Source organism: Scyliorhinus torazame, chromosome 19 (assembly GCF_047496885.1).
Source record: "Scyliorhinus torazame isolate Kashiwa2021f chromosome 19, sScyTor2.1, whole genome shotgun sequence".
Classification (NCBI taxonomy): Eukaryota; Metazoa; Chordata; class Chondrichthyes; order Carcharhiniformes; family Scyliorhinidae; genus Scyliorhinus; species Scyliorhinus torazame.
Window position 1 is genome coordinate 137,469,152 of NC_092725.1, and position 18,510 is coordinate 137,487,661.

General features: G+C 43.2%; 1 protein-coding gene across 6 annotated transcripts in view; it reads left to right on the plus strand.

The window, feature by feature from the left end:
* LOC140396552 (dedicator of cytokinesis protein 4-like) overlaps window positions 1-18,510 on the plus strand; it is a 458,932-nt gene that overhangs the window by 212,296 nt on the left and 228,126 nt on the right. For all 6 annotated transcript variants that reach the window (XM_072485296.1, XM_072485300.1, XM_072485297.1 and 3 more), the window contains exons 10-12: window positions 2,299-2,359; window positions 2,472-2,619; window positions 9,423-9,511. In XM_072485296.1, coding sequence (XP_072341397.1) covers window positions 2,299-2,359; window positions 2,472-2,619; window positions 9,423-9,511 — 298 coding nt within the window. The remainder of the gene's footprint in view (window positions 1-2,298; window positions 2,360-2,471; window positions 2,620-9,422; window positions 9,512-18,510) is intronic.

Consider the following 18,510-nt stretch of genomic DNA (forward strand, 5'->3'; position numbering starts at 1 on the left):
AAGTATAACATTTACAGTTAAACTTTTATTACATTATTGATTAGCAACTAACAGGACCAATATTCTCTGGTTCGGCCTCTTTCAATTGTTAAGTTAACATGTCTGCAATTCATACCATCTCCGCCTGTAGCCCTTGAAAATGTTATTTATTCTGATACCTAACCTTCTGCTTGAGTGGAGAGCTTGTTCTGTGATCCATGATGCTCTGAACTTTAAGAGGAAAGTTAATATTTATGTCTGTGGTTTGTATATAAAATGTAACTTTAGTGGAAAAATGAGTTCCGAATAGCTAAATCCAGGCCAAAAGCCCCCCCGCCACCCCCCCCCCCCCCCAAAAAAACCAAAAGGTAAGAAAATTGCATGTTACATGACACTGAAAATGACTTGCTTTAAAATAGCATTAACTAGTCACTTAGCCTACAAAGGTGTATCGACCTATTTCATGCTACCCTTGAATCATCAGTTCACAGATAATATTCTGAATTAAAAAGATAAACTATAAAAAAAAAGCATTTTGTATAGATTTGTCATGGAGGAGATAACTTTTAGTACATTTTTAATCTTATGAGATGCATTGCAGTTTAATTCACTTCTTGAACTATTGACACAAACCCTGGAAGTTTGTGTTCGAACCAGCAAATATGTGTTTACTTTATTGGAGATCGACAATATTAGATTGGCATCTCTTGGATAATGCTTTCTTCCCCATGTCCCAAATAATTCTCACACCAGAGGTCAAAGAAATCTTGTGCTGAATTTCAGGAAAAAGTCAGAGGAAATTCTTTCTCAACTCTTGAGGCAATTCAGCAAGCTTCAGGAGGCCATCTTGTCTATTACATATCATCAGATGCAATTAACCCCACCCCCCCATTTCTTGCCACTGATCTTGACGATCATAGGAAGAAAGGTCTTTAAAGGGCTTTATCTAAGGCCATAAAAGACCATCTCCATTGGGTTGACTTTAAAGATTACAAACCTCCTTTCTTACTGAACGTATGTGCTTAACCATCACCCTCTTAAAGTTTTGGAATGTCCTTTGGCACCCTGGCTTGCTTGGATCGACTATGCCAAATGTTTACTGCCTGCTGAAAAGAGAGTCGAGTAGCAATTTGTCAGCTAGCAAGTGCAGGCATGACGTGGTTGAAACGCATCCAGAGAGTTCAGCCAGAGACTCGCCCACAATTGGCCCTTCTCCATGTCTCATCCTCTTCACTGTCCATGTCTGCCTTATCCGTGTTCTCCTACAAAAACTCCTGCCCTTCTCTCCCATCTCTCCCTTGCTCTGCTTCTTCGCCGTCGGCCCCCGCTCCCCGCCTCGTTGTCCTCCCCTTGCCCTCCTTTTTCTCACTTCCTGCATTCCTGTCACCAAAAGAAGGGAGAGAAAGTTAGCCGTCGAACATCATCTTGTCATGTTCATGCACCAGATAGTTTGTACTTAACTTGATATAAAAACATAAGAGCAGCAATGATAGGGGGGGGGGGGCACAGTGGTTAGCACAGTTGCTTCACAGCTCCATGGTCCCAGGTTTGATTCCCCGTTGGGTCAATGTCTGCACGTTCTTCCCGTGTCTGCGTGGGTTTCCTCCGGGTGCTCCGGTTTCCTCCCGCAGTCCAAAGATGTGCAGCTTAGTTGGATTGGCCATGATAAATTGCCCTTAGTGTCCAAAAAAGCTTAGGTGGGGTTACTGGGTTATGGGGATAGGGTGGAGTTTTGGGCCTGTGTCGAGTGCTCTTTCCAAGAGCCGGTGCAAACTTGATGGGCCAAATAGCCTCCTTCACTGTAAATTCTATGATGCTTTGAACTTTTAAAATAATACAGCTTCTTATACTGAAATAGATATGCGATCAGCTTCACTGGTTGATAGTTTACCCCATCCTTCCATTAGTTGGTGAATCACAAGATACCTATTGTCAGCCTCGAAGTAAATTGCCATCCCACAATTATTGTCTCGCTCAAGGAAAGCAGAAGCGACTGAGATGTTTTTAAAAAAAATTTTTAAATTCAGTTTCATTCGCTCAAGAAAAATGTTCCAAGTTTCTATTTCAGAGTTTCAGAAACATTGACCAGAAAGGTCAATTCAGCCAAATGATCAATTTGTTTTAAACCCTCAGTATAAAGCTGAGAAGACCCAAATGAGTGAGTAATTCAGTAAAACATTGTAAAATATTCTTCAAATCTGCTCTGATTTCCGTGTAATTTCCCCGAACAGGTGCCGGAATGTGGCGACTAGGGGCTTTTCACAGTAACTTCATTTGAAGCCTACTTGTGACAATAAGCGATTTTCATTTCATTTTCAGGATTTGGGGAGCAGCGACCTCCGAAAGGACATATATATTACTGTTCACATTATAAGACTGGGTAAAGTAAATTTAAAAAAATCAAACAACTTGTAATTTTTTTGAACTTTTTTTTTCCCTGAACGCTATTATGGCAAAAAGTGACTGCATGTTCTTCTGATATGATCCCATAGGTCGCATGGCAGCAGGAGAAAAGAAAAACTCCTGCAGCACCCAATATCGGCGACCGTTTGGTTGTGCAGTCCTGAGCATTGCAGACTTGCTGCAATCTGAAAGGGATACCAGGGATTCCAAAGAGGACTACATGCTTAAAGTCTACATGTACAGTAACATTTCTCTCTCTCTTCAGTCTTCTTTACTAAATGATGAGGTTGGGTGAGCACGGCTGCCTCAGTGTCCGGGACCCGGGTTTGATTCCGGTCTTGTGTGACTGTCTGTGTGGAGTTTGTACGTTCTCCCTGTGTCTGCGTGGGTTTCTTCCGGGTGCTCCGGTTTCGTCCCACGGTCCAAAGGTGTGCAGGTTAGGTGGATTGGCCATGATCAATGCACGAGTCTACAGGGATAGGATGAGGGAGTGGGCCAAGGAAGGGTGCACTTTGAGAGGATCAGTGAGGCTCAATGGGCTGAATGGCCTCCAGTACTATGATTCATGACCTGAGATTCCCATCTTTAAAAGTTGCTTAAATAATCTGTGTTCTTTTGGGCTCTTGTCCAAATGACTTGGACAGGTGTGGCTCATATTTGGCCCCTAACTACCTGTAGGAGAAGATTTAATTCCATTGTTTTAAAAAAAGGCAACCTGCAGAGTTTCGGCAAGCATGTTCATGCTCAATATCCACAAACAGCAAGGGTTTTCATCTGGAGGATGAAATCTGACTTCACTGCAACGTTAAGAAGCTGCAAGTTTAGGAAAATAGCTCAGTGAGATACTTTCTGCTTATGAGTTGCTTCGCAAACAGCAGCATAATCTATGCCTCAAATTACTTGCGCTGATAGCAAGTAGAATTGACTATGAATTTTAATGTATAAGGCTGTCTGTACCTTATCCTCTTACAGGATTAACCTTGCGAAGCCATCATTCAGTTGTAGCTTGTTACTTGGATTTGGTTGTTGGTGAATTTTCGGGGAAGTGCGCATCGAGGCATGGTGAGATTTGCTTCAAGCGAATCTAAGGCAGAATGCAATTTGGAAATGCTACAAATACACAAATCAATTATCTAGCAGAATTTGACAGAATGGTGGGTTTGGTGGCCTATGCTGCTTCGGTGAGCTGAGAGTGACTACACTTGACATCAAGCAGCATTTGACCGAGTATGGCATTAAGGAGCCCGAGCAAAACTGGAGTCAATGGAAGTCAGCGGGGAAACGCTCCACTGGTTGCAGTTATACCTGGCACAAAAGAAAATGGTTGTGGTGCTGAGAGGTCAATCATCTCAGTTCCAGTACATCACTGCAGGAGTTCCTCAGGGTACTGCCCTAGGCACAACTATCTTCAGCTGCTTCATTAATAACTTCTTTCCATCAGAAGGTCAGGAGTTGGGGATGTTTACTGATAACTGCACATGTTCAGCACCATTAAGACCCCTCAGATACTGGAACAGCCCATGCCCAAATGCAGCAAGACCTGGACTTGGGCTGACAAGTAACAAGTAACATTTTTGCCACACAAGTGCTAGGCAATGACCACTCCCAACAAGAGATAATTTAACCATTGACATTCATTGATACTATCATCACTGAATCCCCCACTATCAACATCCTGGGGCCATCCATTGACCAGAAACTGAACTGGACTCGCCATATTAATACTGTGGCTACAAGAACAGGACAGAGGCTAGGAATCCTGTAGTAAGTACCTCACCTACCGATTCCCTAAAGCCTATCCATCATCTACAAGGCACATGTCAGATGTATGATGAAGTACTCTTCATTTGCCTGCATGAGCTCGACATCCAGAACAAAGCAAACTGTTTGGTACCCATTCCGCAAACATTCACTCCCTCCACTGTTCACTACCAAACAGTATGTGTATCATCTATACTCAGGAACTCACCAAGGGTCCTTCAGCAGCACCTTCCAAATCCACGATCATTAGCATCTAGCAGGATGAGGGCAGCTGATACCTGGGAATGTCACCACCTGGAGGTTCTCCTCCACGTCAATCAAGGCATCTCCTCAGGCGCATGAGCCTTGCACTGCCCAGCTGCTGAGGACCACTCTACAATGATGCAGCAGACATCTAAAAGATGATTTGATATGCACTTCTGTCTTGCAAATATTGTTGACTAATTTTAAATAAATTTACATTTAAATTATTACAGAAAAGATTTAGATTTATTGTTTATTGTTTTGTTTATAAAGATTTTGCACAGCTTTCAATGCTTCGTACTACTTTGGGATTGATTTCCTCATCATAGTGCTGTTTAGCTTTCGAGAGGTTGAAAGAATAATATAGAATATTTGATTAGACTGTTAACATTTCTACCTCAAATTCTGTTGCAAGAAAACAATTGTGTAATTTATAAAACTATGCACTACTTCATGATTGTCTCCCTCAATGCTGAGTTATCTATTCTGGCTCACCACCCTTGTTACGTCTTGCGTGTTGCTGTTATATACAACAAGATGTAGATTTCTCCGCATGTGTCTGCAGATATTAAAACCGATCACTTTGCAGTAGTTTAGTCCTGTTGAGTCATCCTGATGAGGATTTACTGCATTTTTCTGCTCATCTACATTAACACTAATGTTTTTTGTCTGATTGTTATCGCATCAAATAAATGTTCAATTGTTGGTTTCAATCTTTTGTAGCGCCACAATGTAGGGGAGCAAGTGGCGTTGTGGTATTGTCACTTAACTAATAATCCAGAGACCTGAGTAATGCTCTGGGTACCTGGGTTCGAATCCCACCGTGGCAGATGGTGGAATTTGAATTCAGTAAAAATCTGGAATTAAAAGTCTAATGATGACAATGAAACCATTGCCGATTCTTGTAAAAAAAAAAAACATCTGGTTCACTAATATCCTTCAGGGAAGGCAATCTGTCATTGTTACCTGGTCGGGCCTACATGTGACTCCAGACCCACAGCAATGTGGTTGAATCTCAAGTGCCCTCCGGGATGGACAATAAATGCTGGTCTGGCAAGCAAAGCCCATATCCCAAGAAAAAAATTAATGGTTGCAGACTTCCTGATTTCTGCTGCGCTGGCCACTTGTCTGGCAAGTCACCACCCATGTGTCTTCGGGTCAATGTGACGATACAGGTGAATGCTTATTGCAGATTGAATGTTGTGGGGTGTGGCAAACCCTTGTCACCTTATCTGGGGCATATTTTAGGATAACCGCCTGCCGATATACACTAGAAGATTGCTTTCTGCTCTTAATGGTGATTTGCATTCTTGCCAGGTTGCCACATGTGCATGATTGCACCTTTCCTTAATTAAGTAATTAAATAATTGTTGATGCAAAATGGTCTCATCAGCTATAGTTTCAGTGGACAACCCTGACTTTTAGGATCTACCTATTTGTTTTACCAGCTGGATCAGTCATGGATGGTAGAGTGGCGAAGGACAAAGTCATTGTGACATTGCGACAAAGACATATCCTGATGCACTTTGTTACCTTAAAAAAAATTTTTTTTTTAGAGTATCCAATTCAGTTTTTTTTCCAATTAAGGAGGAATTTAGAGTGACCAATCCACCTGCCCTGCACATCTTTTGGGTTGTGGGGGCGAAACCCACGCAAACACGGAGAGAATGTGCAAACTCCACAAGGACAGTGACCCAGAGCCGTGATCGAACCTGGGACCTCGGCGCCGTGAGGCAACCGTGCTAACCACTTGCGCTGCACTTTGTTATCCTTTCAGGATCTAAGTTGGGCATTGCCACGAATTAGCATGCTGAAAGAGTATTATTAACCCTTCTTGTTGATGAAAGTGATGCATCTCTCAAATGGAGCCTTTCACAAAACCAGTCCTATCGAGGACAAACCTGCCCCCTGAGGAAGCCAGCTTTTGGAAATGGATCTATACTTTTGCTGTTTAGGAAATATGGTAATTAATGAAGTCCGATGAGCTGCAGACAATGGCAGCTATCACCTGTTAAATGTAGTTCCTCACAGTTCCTTGGCTGATTTTCCCCAGGGCCTGAGATATGAAGCACAGTCATTGTGATTGTCCTCATCATCATTGCCTCTGACAGTGCCCGACAGAAGGTGAACTGCAGCTCCAGGTATTCCAGAAAGGATTTCCGAGTCAGCCAGTTAAATTACTTGTTGAAGTGTAGTCTACGCATGCACAGATCTTTCAACAGAACGTTGAATGAGAGGGTGGGTCGCAAGATCAGTTCAGTCTCTAGTTTCTCCCTCTGCTTCTCCTCCAGATAACCCACAATGAGAAAGAAGGGGGGATGTGCCACGGATTGGCCTTTTCAAAGCTCCTAATGCAGAGAAAGAGATGGAGGTCCTAATAGCAATTGCCTTGAAACACCTATCCGATCCAAGATGGTAGAACTAGCCGGTCAAAACTTGGGGGGGGGGAGGGGAGAGAGAGGGGGGGGGGGGGGGGGGGGGGGGAAGAGAGAGAAACTGAGCAATTCCAAGATGGCTATGGCGAAGTCAGGTCGATCTCCTGGATGGATGATAAAAGAAGGGAAATATTCACATCAGTCTATGTCACCCATACTGCTATTCTCTGGACTAAGTGGCTATGGCCAAATAATGGGACAAGTCCAGTAAATTAGCGATCAGCTAATGGTGGGGGGCTGAGCAGCAAGAACCAGCTTACCAGTTTAGCTGAGTCCACCAGGGGCGATGCACATGTCCCAATAAATAATGGTAAAGCATGAGAAATGGCACAACTCCGTTATTCCAGAATTTTCTGGAATCTGGTGTATAAATGAAAGCACACACTGTTAATGTGTTATTAATATGCCACAGGTTTGTAACATTTTTGCCTCAACCTTTGTTCAAAGATTAGTCACAGCCAATCTTTTACTACTCTTTACTGTTATGTATTTCCAGCAGGTAGCGTTTTTTTGTTTCCAATATGCAGAATTGGCATTTAAGCCATCCAGAAAAACATCAGTGGGCATTAATTCAAAGTTCTGAACAGTTGTTAAGCGGAGGTTTTTGGGTTTGCACTGCCATTTGTTAAATCCCCAGGACTCATGAAAAATGTGCTGTTCTTTTAAGAGCTCAGCAAAAAGTTAATATTTTTTTTACAAATGAGTGAAGAGGCCCAGAAGAAGCTGGGTGTTGTGTATCATTTCCTCCTTGTGAATTCTATTTAGCTGATGCAGAGAACAGATGTAACTAGTCATTGCTGAGTTCCTTCCACATGGAGCACAATTGCAGTTCAGTAGTTAAAGATGCATTGTGACCTTCATGGTCCCCATTACTTGAGTGGAGAAGCCCCGTTGGGGTGGCATAGTGGTTAGCACTGCTATCTCACAGCACCACGGACCTGGGTTCGATTCCCACCTTGAGCCACTGTCTGTGCGGAGTCTGCACCTTCTCCCAGAGTCTGTGGGTTTTCTCCGGGTGCGCCGGTTTCCTTCCACAGTCCAAAGATGTGCAGGTTAGATCGACTGGCCATGCAAAAAAATTGCCCCTCATGATGTGCAGGTTACGGAGATAGGATGGGGGAGTGAGCCTAGGTATGGTACTCTTTCGTCAGGTTGGTGCAGACTTGATGGGCTGAATGGCCTCTTACTGTATTGTTGGGGATTCTGTGCAGAAGTAAACAACACTGTTTTTCAAACTTTTTAATTCTCATTTGGTACCTTTTCAGAAACAAGCTTACTCTTACTTTGTAAATGAAATCAATTTTCCTGATGAATGATAAATTATGTGGAATGTTTAAACTGTTGGGGGATGGGTGGGGCGGAGTTTACTGTTTCAATAAAAGTTGTGAACTATATCCAAGAATTGAGGGAGAACTAATCGAGCTAGCCTTTCAGTAGCACTATTGAATCAGCCCTCCAGTGCCGCAAACTTTATTCTTCTAATTTAGCGACAGAGCAGAAAACCAATGAAAGGGAAGAAGAATTTCAGGCTACTTAACCATAATTAAAAAATTAAATACAAAATACTTAATTTTCAGTGATTGTGAAGGAATCCAGCTGTTTACTTACAATGTAAGCAAATTGTACGAGTAGCAGGGGTTTTGGCAGAACTTGCTTAATTAATTTTTTTGTTGTCTTTTTAAAATTTAGAGTACCCAATTCATTTTTTCCAATTAAGGGGCAATTTAGCGTGGCCAATCCACCTATCCTGCAAATCTTTTGGGTTGTGGGGGTGAAACCCACACCAACACGGGGAGGATGTGTAAACTCCATGCGGACAGTGACCCAGAGCCAGGACCGAACCTGGGACCTCGGCACTGTGAGGCGGCAGTGCTAATCACTGTACCACTGTGCTGCCTGAGATTGTTTCATTAATGACCAGAATCCCACTGAAGCACATTCTTCGGGCAGCTTCATTTTGGTTTGCTTATATTTTGCATATTTGATAGTGCAATTAAAATTCTATTGTTTTTAAACTAGCCGGTCATGTATAAGTATAGATAAACACACTTAACATGGACAGCACGGTAGCATAGTGGTTGGCACAGTTGCTTCACAGCTCCAGGGTCCCAGGTTCGATTCCCGGCTGGGTCACTGTCTGTGCGGAGTCCGCACGTTCTCCCTGTGTCTGCGTGGGTTTCCTCCGGGTGGCCCGGTTTCCTCCCACAGTCCAAAGATGTGCGGGCAAGGTAGATTGGCCATGCTAAATTGCCCTTGGTGTCCAAAAAAAATGTTACGTGAGGGTTACTGGGTTACAGAGATGGGGTAGATACGTGGGCTTTAGTGGGGTGCTCTTTGTAAGGGCCATTGCAGACTCGATTGGCTAAGTGGCCTCCTTCTGCACTGTAAATTCTATGATTCTATGAAGGGTGGTGACACTGTGCCCTCCCCTACCAGGTTAAGGAGGTGGTTTGTCACTGACCCCAAAGGACATTATCTAATCCCAGCCACTATCATGGCTGGCTGGTTAAGTATGTGTCCAGTATCTTTAAACAATTTTAGATGTTTACAAGCATCTTTTTCGGATTCCCTTTTGAACCCATACATTTCATTTCATTCCAGGTGCAATACCGAAAGTGAATGGTACCAAATACATGAAAATATTATCAAGAAGCTAAACGCACGGTACAATCTGACAAGTTCAAATGCTGGTGAGTGGAACATTGTTAATGTTTTGTGTCTCGCTCAGGTTTTTCCATCCCTTTCTTTAGGAATACATAACGTGACATGCTAAATGCCCATACCATTGGGAGCATTCCCAATAGAGCTAGATGGCATAAGCAGAACAGAGATACACTCCGGGTCCACGTCTAAACCTGCATAGAAACTGTAGAAGACAAAATAATTTTGTTTTGCAATACTCCGGATGTAACCACCAACTTTCAGATTTAGTTCCAGAACAAAATGTTATAAAGTAGTAATTCCACAGTATTGCTCCATCAAAATACATCAAGTGACTGTACTTGGTGCAAGTAAGTATACAGCTCTTATGCAAATAAGCTCTCACTCAGTAGCTTTCAAAAGAAAATACACATTACCTCTCAGTTGGACTGAACAGCACCTTCCAAACCTACACGCTTCAATAGTAAATAATAATCATTCTTGTCACAAGCAGGCTTATAGTAACATTGCAATGAAGTTACTGTGAAAATCCCCTAGTCTCCACACCCTGGCGCCTGTTCGGGTACACGGGGAGAATTCAGAATGTCCAATTCACCTAACAAGCATGTCTTTCGGGACTTGTGGGAGGAAACCGGAGCATCCGGAGGAAACCCACGCAGACACGGGGAGAACGTGCAGACTCTGCGCAGACGATGACCCAAGCCGGGAATTGAACCCGAGTTCTAGTGCTGTGGAGCAGCAGTGCTAACCACTGTGCTACCGTGATGGTCTAGAAGGTCAAGGGCAGCAAATGCATGAGAGCAGCACCACCTGCAGGTTCCCCTCGCCATCTGATTTGGAGCGACATCCATTGTTCCTTAAGTGTCGTTGGGTCAAAATCCCAGAACCCCCCTCCCTGACGGCGCTGAGGATGTACCTACATCACATGGACTGCATTGTTTAGGGATGGTGGCTCCTTTGTGGGAGGGGGGGGGGGGGGCTTGAATACTGAACTTTTCAGCAATGTCCACATCCAAAAAATAAATAATAATTATGAAGGATAGGTGTTATTGATCTCAGAACCGAGCTGATAGAGTGGAATCTTCCTGCTGCATAAAATATTTGTATGAACTAATTTGGGACAGTCTCAACCCAGTTACTCATGGGTTTGGATTGACCCAAAAAATCTGTGCTCACCCCCCCCCCCCCCCCCCCCCCCCCAACCACCAGTACTGCAAAAGGAGATACTCTCCTCACATTAGGGGTATATTTCACTTACACACAAGAGTCGAAGCAACGTTATTTTTCAGTTGCTATTTTTAATTGGGATCGCTTGATGTCGAGACTGGTTCCGTAATTTAGAAAATCGCAAAGAGCGAGTTATGTTCTTGAGCTAATTGATCAGAAAACGCAACAAAGGATACATTTTTCTGAGGTTATTCTGTGACATGAGCAAAATAAAGATATTTAGTTGGTAAAAGGAGACATTTTATGTTGAATGTTTTTTTTTCTTTTTATAAATTTAGAGTACCCAATTCATTCTTTCCAATTATGGGGCAATTTAGTGTGGCCAATCCACCTAACCTGCACTTTTTTGGGTTAGCTCAGCACACCATCGAGGGCCGAAGGGCCTGTTCTGTGCTGTACTGTTCTCTGTTCCATGTTCCACACGGACAGTGACCCAGAGCCGGGATCGAATCTAGGACCTCGGCGCCGTGAGGCTGCAGTGCTAACCACTTGCGCCACCGTGTTGCCCTTGTGTTGAATGTTGAAGAACAAATGGGATTAGCACAGGGGGAAGGGAGGAACGGCGGCATCAACTCCCTCCTGCACTGTATTAAAAAATGGCTGGGGATTTGTTGGAGTGTGTAATTAACAAGTGAATGCCGGACTCAATTCTGTTCTGCTTCTTGGTATAAATTCCGTATTCAGCAATTGGCACGTTTGGCTATCTGTTATAGTTCAGTAATTAAAAACAAGCGATTTACTTTGTGTTTAGAGTTTAACATCTATGAAATGGTAACATGGTGTATTTGGTATTGACAATATAAAGCAGCAGAAACAGAACGCACAAAGGGTTCCATGGTAACAATTTAGAAAACTGTCACTTGTTCTCAAAAGGGAAGGGATCTGCCCAGTGTTGTGCTTTCAGCAATGATGATGCCCCTGCTTCGTTCCTTTTGGAAAGAACATAAAACTGTTTTGAACAAACAAAAAACCCTCCACTGGTGATGGAATGTTTATAATGATGATAAATTATGGCGATTGGTCTTTATTGGGCCTTGCTCTTTTAATAATGTAGCCTCTACTCCTTTTATGCGCACAGAATTAAAATTCAAAATTTTCTGAATATTTCAATTTTTCAGTCAACACATTTCAGGTTTTACGATGTTTACAATTTGAAGCTGAATCTTTTGTCGTAAAATCATAGAATGACGCTGGGCAGAAGGAGACTGTTCGGTCCATGTCTGTGATGGCTCATTGAGCTTTTTGATGAGTCTCGCACCCTTGCACTTTTCCCTAGCCCAGCATTTTTCAGTTTCAGGTCTTTATCCAACTCCCTTTTGAGAGTTGTTATTGAACGTGCTTCCACCACCCTTTTGGGCAGTGCATTCCAGATCCTGACTTAAATAAAAATTCTCAAGTTGCCTTTGTTTTGCTTTATTGATCACTTTAAAATCTGTCCTCTGATATCTGCCTGTTCTGCGACTGGAAATACATTCACTTATTTACTCTATCAAAACCCTTCAAGAATATTTTCTCCATCAAACCTTCTCTTCTTTTTCTTTGCTGTACGAGAACAACAGCAGTTGCTCTGGACCCTCCACACTAACATCCTGGGGGAGGCTCGGAATCCTGCAGTGAGTAATTCCCCTCCTGACTCCTCAAAATCAGGAGTGTGTTTGAATACTTCCCAACTTGCCTGGATGAGCGCAACTCCAACAACATCGAGAAGCTCAACGCCATCCAGGACAAAGCATCACCGCTTGATTGGGGTCCCATCCACAAACATTCACTCCCTCCACCGCCGACGCACAGTGGCAGCCCTATGTACCATCTACAAGATGCATTGCAGCAACCACCGAGGTTCGTTCGACAGCAGCTTCCAAACACAGGACTACTCCCCTCAAGAAGGGCAAGGACTGCAGACACATGGAAATACGATCACCAGGAAGCGCCCTTCCAAACCACTCACCACCCCAACACTGAAATATATCGCCATTCCGTCACTGCCGCTGGGTCAAAATCCTGGAACTCCCGCCCCGAACAGCACTGTGGATGTACCTATACCTCAGGGACTGCAGCTGTGCAAGAAGGCAACTCACTACCACCTTCTGAAGGGTAACTAGAGATGGGCAATAAATGCTGCCCTAACCAGCGACACCCACATTCCGTAAATGAAACAAAAATAGACTTTCGATGGCCAAGGGAGCGGATTGTTATGGGGGACTGACCAGAATGGGGAGTTGAGGCCACATTCAGATCTTATTGAATGGCCTGTTCCTGCCTTCTAATAATTGTGGACTTAGATTTGAGAGTAACTTAAAAACTTTGTAGGTATTCTGTGGCCCTCTTGAATTATACTATGTTCCCACATAATAATGTTTGGCTTATACTTCAGAACATGAATGTGTACACTTTTGTTTCAATGCCCCCCAATTTCAACTCTTCCCTAGCTCCGCAAAAACCTTGCGTTACATTGTGATCATTGGACGCCGATTTTCTGAAATACTAACTGAGCTGTCTTCTTCACCTACTTCCTCCTTATTAAAACTTTTTCATAATTGTCTCGCCTGACAGGGTCCCATACTGCCAGCCTTGCCTAGCTGTGCTGGCTATGGTGCCTTAGTAAATAGTCTTTTATGCTTTTGTTTTTAAACCCCTTTATGACCTCGCCTGGCTCAATCGCCACCATCCCCTCCAGCTACATGTCCATGCTTGAGCTCCATCCTCCCCAGACCAGGCTGGCTCCCTGCGTGAAAAATCAATTGTCCAGACTTGAATGGGAATTGGAACAGGTCCAAATTGAGCTACTCCCAGTCAGTCTTCAGCGTTTTCAGCGTCGCAATTTGCAGATGCTATTTCAGCAATTTTATGTTTTTCCTCTAAAGCTTGTTCCCTATGTCCCTCCATTTTGCTGCATCCTTCTCTACTTTCAGAAGTCTATCTGCAGCCTTTATCTTTAATGTCCTTTCTGCTCCGAATATGAATTCAATTCCTGTCTTAAAAAGTACTTTATGAATGTGAGGAATGCTGCAGGAAAAAAACCACTTCTATATTTTGTTGTCACAAAATGTAAATTTAATTTAACTCTTCTGAAGAGAGATGGTCACGCCAATGGTAAGCACCAAATGAAATTAAGCTCTAGGGGAAAGATACAGTTGATACTCCTTGAAGAAAAATTACACAAACTTCATCTTTATAGCAATACATTATCACAGCCATGCGAGATGATAAGACGGATTGTACACAAGGTACACCGGGCCCTGTACTAAAGCTATTCCCCACCCTGCACACAAATAATGTCGCTTTATAAGGCCTATAAATAAAAATTACACAACACAAACACCGCGCTAAAATTTTGAAACCAGGTCAAATTCTTTTCAAATAGTCCCAATCTGCTCTTTTCAATTTCTGGATGTGTGTCAAACCTGACAATATTTCTGTACCTCGTTGGAAATATAATCTTTCAGGTATTCATTTTCCATAAACTGTTTCATCGCATTTTTAAAAAAAAACTCCACTCACATTTGCATTGCTATACAATTATTATTTTTCTTTGATTTATCATAAATGAAGTATGGAAAGTCATTAATTGTTTTATGGTTTGATTTGCCATATGGTGAGGGAACAATTGCTGCTGTCCTCTGCTATTCTCCCTGTTGGTGACCAGCATGGAAGCTGCATTCCAGCTGAGCCCACTTCGTTCATTCCCGGAAGCTAAGCCATTGAACATTTGGCTTATTTGGCATCAATATCTTTTGGCATGAGGCAAGATGGAGCAACCCTGTGATTTTGGAGCTGACTTTACATTTCCTGTTTTGTACGTGCATATGGGTTTCTCATTGCATGAGTCGGCAGTATGTAACAATTTTGAGACCAGGAGTAGCTACAGTATGTCTTTAATATTATCCACTACTTTGAAGTGACATTTCAAGCACTACCGAAACGGTGAACATTTTGACCAGGATTTAGTGTGTGTACTGATTCTGTTTAACTGTGGCGATTGGGCCAATTCGGAAGACAGTTACAGTAACGGTAAACATGATGTGGCGAAGCCGGCGTTGGACTGGGGTGAGCACAGTAAGAAGTCTTACAACACCAGGTTAAAGTCCAACAGGTTTGTTTCGAATCGCTAGCTTTCGGAGCACTCACCTGAGGAAGGAGCAGTGCTCCGAAAGCTAGTGATTCGAAACAAACCTGTTGGACTTTAACCGGGTGTTGTAAGACAGTAATGGTAATGTCACTGTTCTGGTAATCCAGGCTAATACTGTGGGGAATGGGTTCAAGACCTACATGGTAGCTGGTGGAATTTGATTTCAATTAATAACTCTGGAATTGAAAGCTCGTTTCACTGATGGTGACCATGAAGCTATCACAGCTTGTTCTAAAAATCCATCTGGGTTACTACTGTCCTTTCGGGAAGGAAATCTGTGCTTATCTGGTCTGGCGTATATGTGACCTCCAGACCCACTGCCCTCTGAAATGGTTTAGCAAGTCACTGCGTTCAAGGGCAATTCAAGATGTGCAACAAATGCTGACTTTTGTTATGCATGCATTCCATGAAAGAGCAAAAAAAAAACTACAAATCATACATGAAGGCAAATCCTCCATTCTCATGCTTGTTAAAGTTGATGTGGTCCCGGCCTTGTATTTGGAGGGTCCAGGCTTCATTGCCACTCTTAGGAAGGAATAATACCAGTTCACTATAGATTTCATGCTTTGGTATTGGCATAGACATGTTTTTTTACTATCTGCATTACTGAGGAACATGGTGGTAGCACAGTGGTAATGTCGCTGGACTAGCAATCCAGTGGCCCTGGCTAATTCTCTGGCGACATGGGTTCAGTTCCCATTATGGCAGCTGGTGGAATGTCAATTCAATTAATAAGTTGTAGAAATGGTAACCATCACTCATATTCTTATTCAGTCCAGCATCCATGTGACTCCAGACCCACTGCAATGCAGTTGGCTCTTATCTGCCCTCTGAAATGGCCTGGCAAGCCATTCCGTGTATCAAACTGCTACAAAATCTAAAATGAATGGAACCGGAAGTTCCATATTAGAAGCAGCACTGTAGTTGTACCTACATCCCAGGAATGAATGAATAAATTGAATGCGATTTCAAACTGTCCAAATGGCTTGTACTAAATATGGAACCTATCTTGCCAATCCCAATAAAAAGGGTAGCCTCAATTACTCACTGCATCAAATCATAGTCTCCTTCTGCACTGTAGAGACTCTATGTCAGGCTGTTGCTTAACGAGTCTGTGAGTCAGCTCTCCCAACTTTGGCACAAGCCCCCAGAAGTTAGGAAGGAGGAATGTGGCTGAGTTTGCCATTGTCGTTTCTGGTGCCTGGTTCGATGCCGGGTGGTCCATTCTGTTTCATTCCTTTTTTGTGTTTTCGTAGCTGTTGAATACAGCTGAGTGGCTTGCTGGGCCATTTCCGAGGGCATTTAAGAGTTAAACCACATTTTTGTGCGTCTCGCGTCACATGTAGGCCACACCAGGTAAGGTTGGCAGATTTCCTTCTTTAAAGGACATTAGTGAACCACATGGGTTTTTACAACAATCGACAATCGTTTCATGGTCATCATTAGACTTTTCATTCCAGATATTTTATTGAGTTTAAATTCCATCACCTGCCATGGTGGGATTCGAACTTGGGTCCCAGATCATTAACCTGGGTCTCTAGTTTACTAATCTAGTGACAATGCAACTGTGCCATCATCTCCCCAAATACGAAATGCATATGGAACGTTCGTGAAGGACTGGAGAATAAAAGTAGAGAAGTAAGAAGCATTGTTGCAATTGCACAGGGTGTTGGTGAGACCACATCTGGAGTTTGTGTGCAGTTTTGGTCTCCTTATTTGAGGATGTGGTTGCATTGGAAGCATGTTAGAGGAAGTTAACCAGATTGAATCCGGGGATGAAGGGGTTGACCTATAAGGAGAGATTAACAGTTTGTTTATTTCTCGTTGAAGTTTATAAAATACTAAAAGGGATTGATAAAGTCAATGTAGACCAAATGATCCCCCTTGTGGGGCAATCTAGAATGAGAGGTCACAGGTATAGGTTGAGAGGCAGCAGATTTAAAACTGAGAAGAGGAGACACTACTTCTCGCAGAGGGTGGTGAATTTGTGGAGCTCGTTGTTCCATAGTGCGGTGGAGTCTGAATCATTAATGGGCAGCACGGTAGCATAGTGGTGAGCACAGTTATTTCACAGCTCCAGGGCCCTAGGTTTGATTCCCGGCTTGGGTCACTGTGCGGTGTCTGCACATTCTCCCCATGTGTGCGTGGGTTTCTTCCGGGTGCTCTGGTTTCCTCCCACAGTACAAAGATGTACAGGTTAGGTGGATTGGCCATTCTAATTTGCACTTAGTGTCCAAAAAGGGTAGGTGGGGTTACTGGGTTATGGGGTTAAAGGGGATAGGGTGGAGGCTTGCGTAGGGCGCTCTGTCCAAGGGCCCGTGCAGACTCGATGGGCTGAATGGCCTTCTGCACTGTAAATTCTATGATCCTATGATTAAATGGTTTGAAGAGGGAAATAGAGATTTTTTAAAAACGGGTTAAAGGGATATGGGGAACAGGTGGGGAAGTGGATTTGTGACCAGCTGGAGATCGGCCGTGATCTGAGTAAATGGCGAACCTGGCCAAGGGCTGTATTGCCTCCTTCTGATTCTAATTCCTATGTTAACAGCCGGCCCTGATTGGGACCGGCATGATTGGTAGTCCCGGTTGGGATTTGTGTGCTGTATGCTGCCTTTGGACATTTTCTTTTGGTTATAAATAAACCTCTGTTTGAATCACCTTCTTGGATCTGCTGAACTTTTACACTAACCACAAGGATCAGTGCTTGGGCGCCAGCTGTTCACAACATATATAAATAATTTGGATGTAGGGACCAAATATTCGCAGGTGACACAAAGCTAGGTGGGAATGCGTGTTGAGGAAGATGCACAGAATTAGTGAGTGGGAAAAAACATGGCACATAGAATATTATGTGTAAAAATGTGAGTTTGTCAACTTTGGTGGAAGGAACAATTGTGTAGAGCATTTCTTGTATGGTGAGTGATTAGTAAGTGTGGATGTACAAAGGGATCTGTGTGCCTTTGTCCATAAGTCTCTCGATGGCCTCCTTCTACACTATGGGGATTCTACGGCAAAGTAACATGCAAGTGCAGCAAACAGTTGGGAAGGTTAATGGTATAGTCGCCTTTATCACCGAGGATTTGAGCACAAGAATAGCAAAGTCTTGCTTCAATTGTACAGAACCTTGGTTAGATCACATCTGGCATACTGTGTGCAATTTTGGCCCCTTAATGTAGGAAGGAGATTATTGCCATAGAGGAAGTGCAACAAAGATTCACCAGACTTGTTCCCAGGATCGCGAGCCTGTAAAATGTTTCCCTTGGGAATCTGAAACAAAGGGACACATTATCAAAATAAGAGGGAAACCACTTGGGACTAAGATGAGGTGAATTTTCTTTATTCAGAGGGTTGTGCATCTTTCGAATTCTGTTGCTAACTTTCCGGTTGGTTCAATTGCTCTGTTTTATTACCTTTGCTCTCGAGTCGCCAGGTATCTTTATGATACCGCCACGAGGTTCAAGTCCAAGTGATGATCAATAACTCAGTACACCAATTAGTAAGATTCAAATCAAAGCACATTTATTATACACAGTAATCGCTACTCGTGCACAAATTCTATGTCTAAGCTACTTCTACAACTAACAGGCCTATACTTATCTTCGGACTGGCCCACCAGGTCAGGGGAACAAATGGCCTTTCGTTCGGGTTCTGAGTCTGCGGGATTCGAAGTTG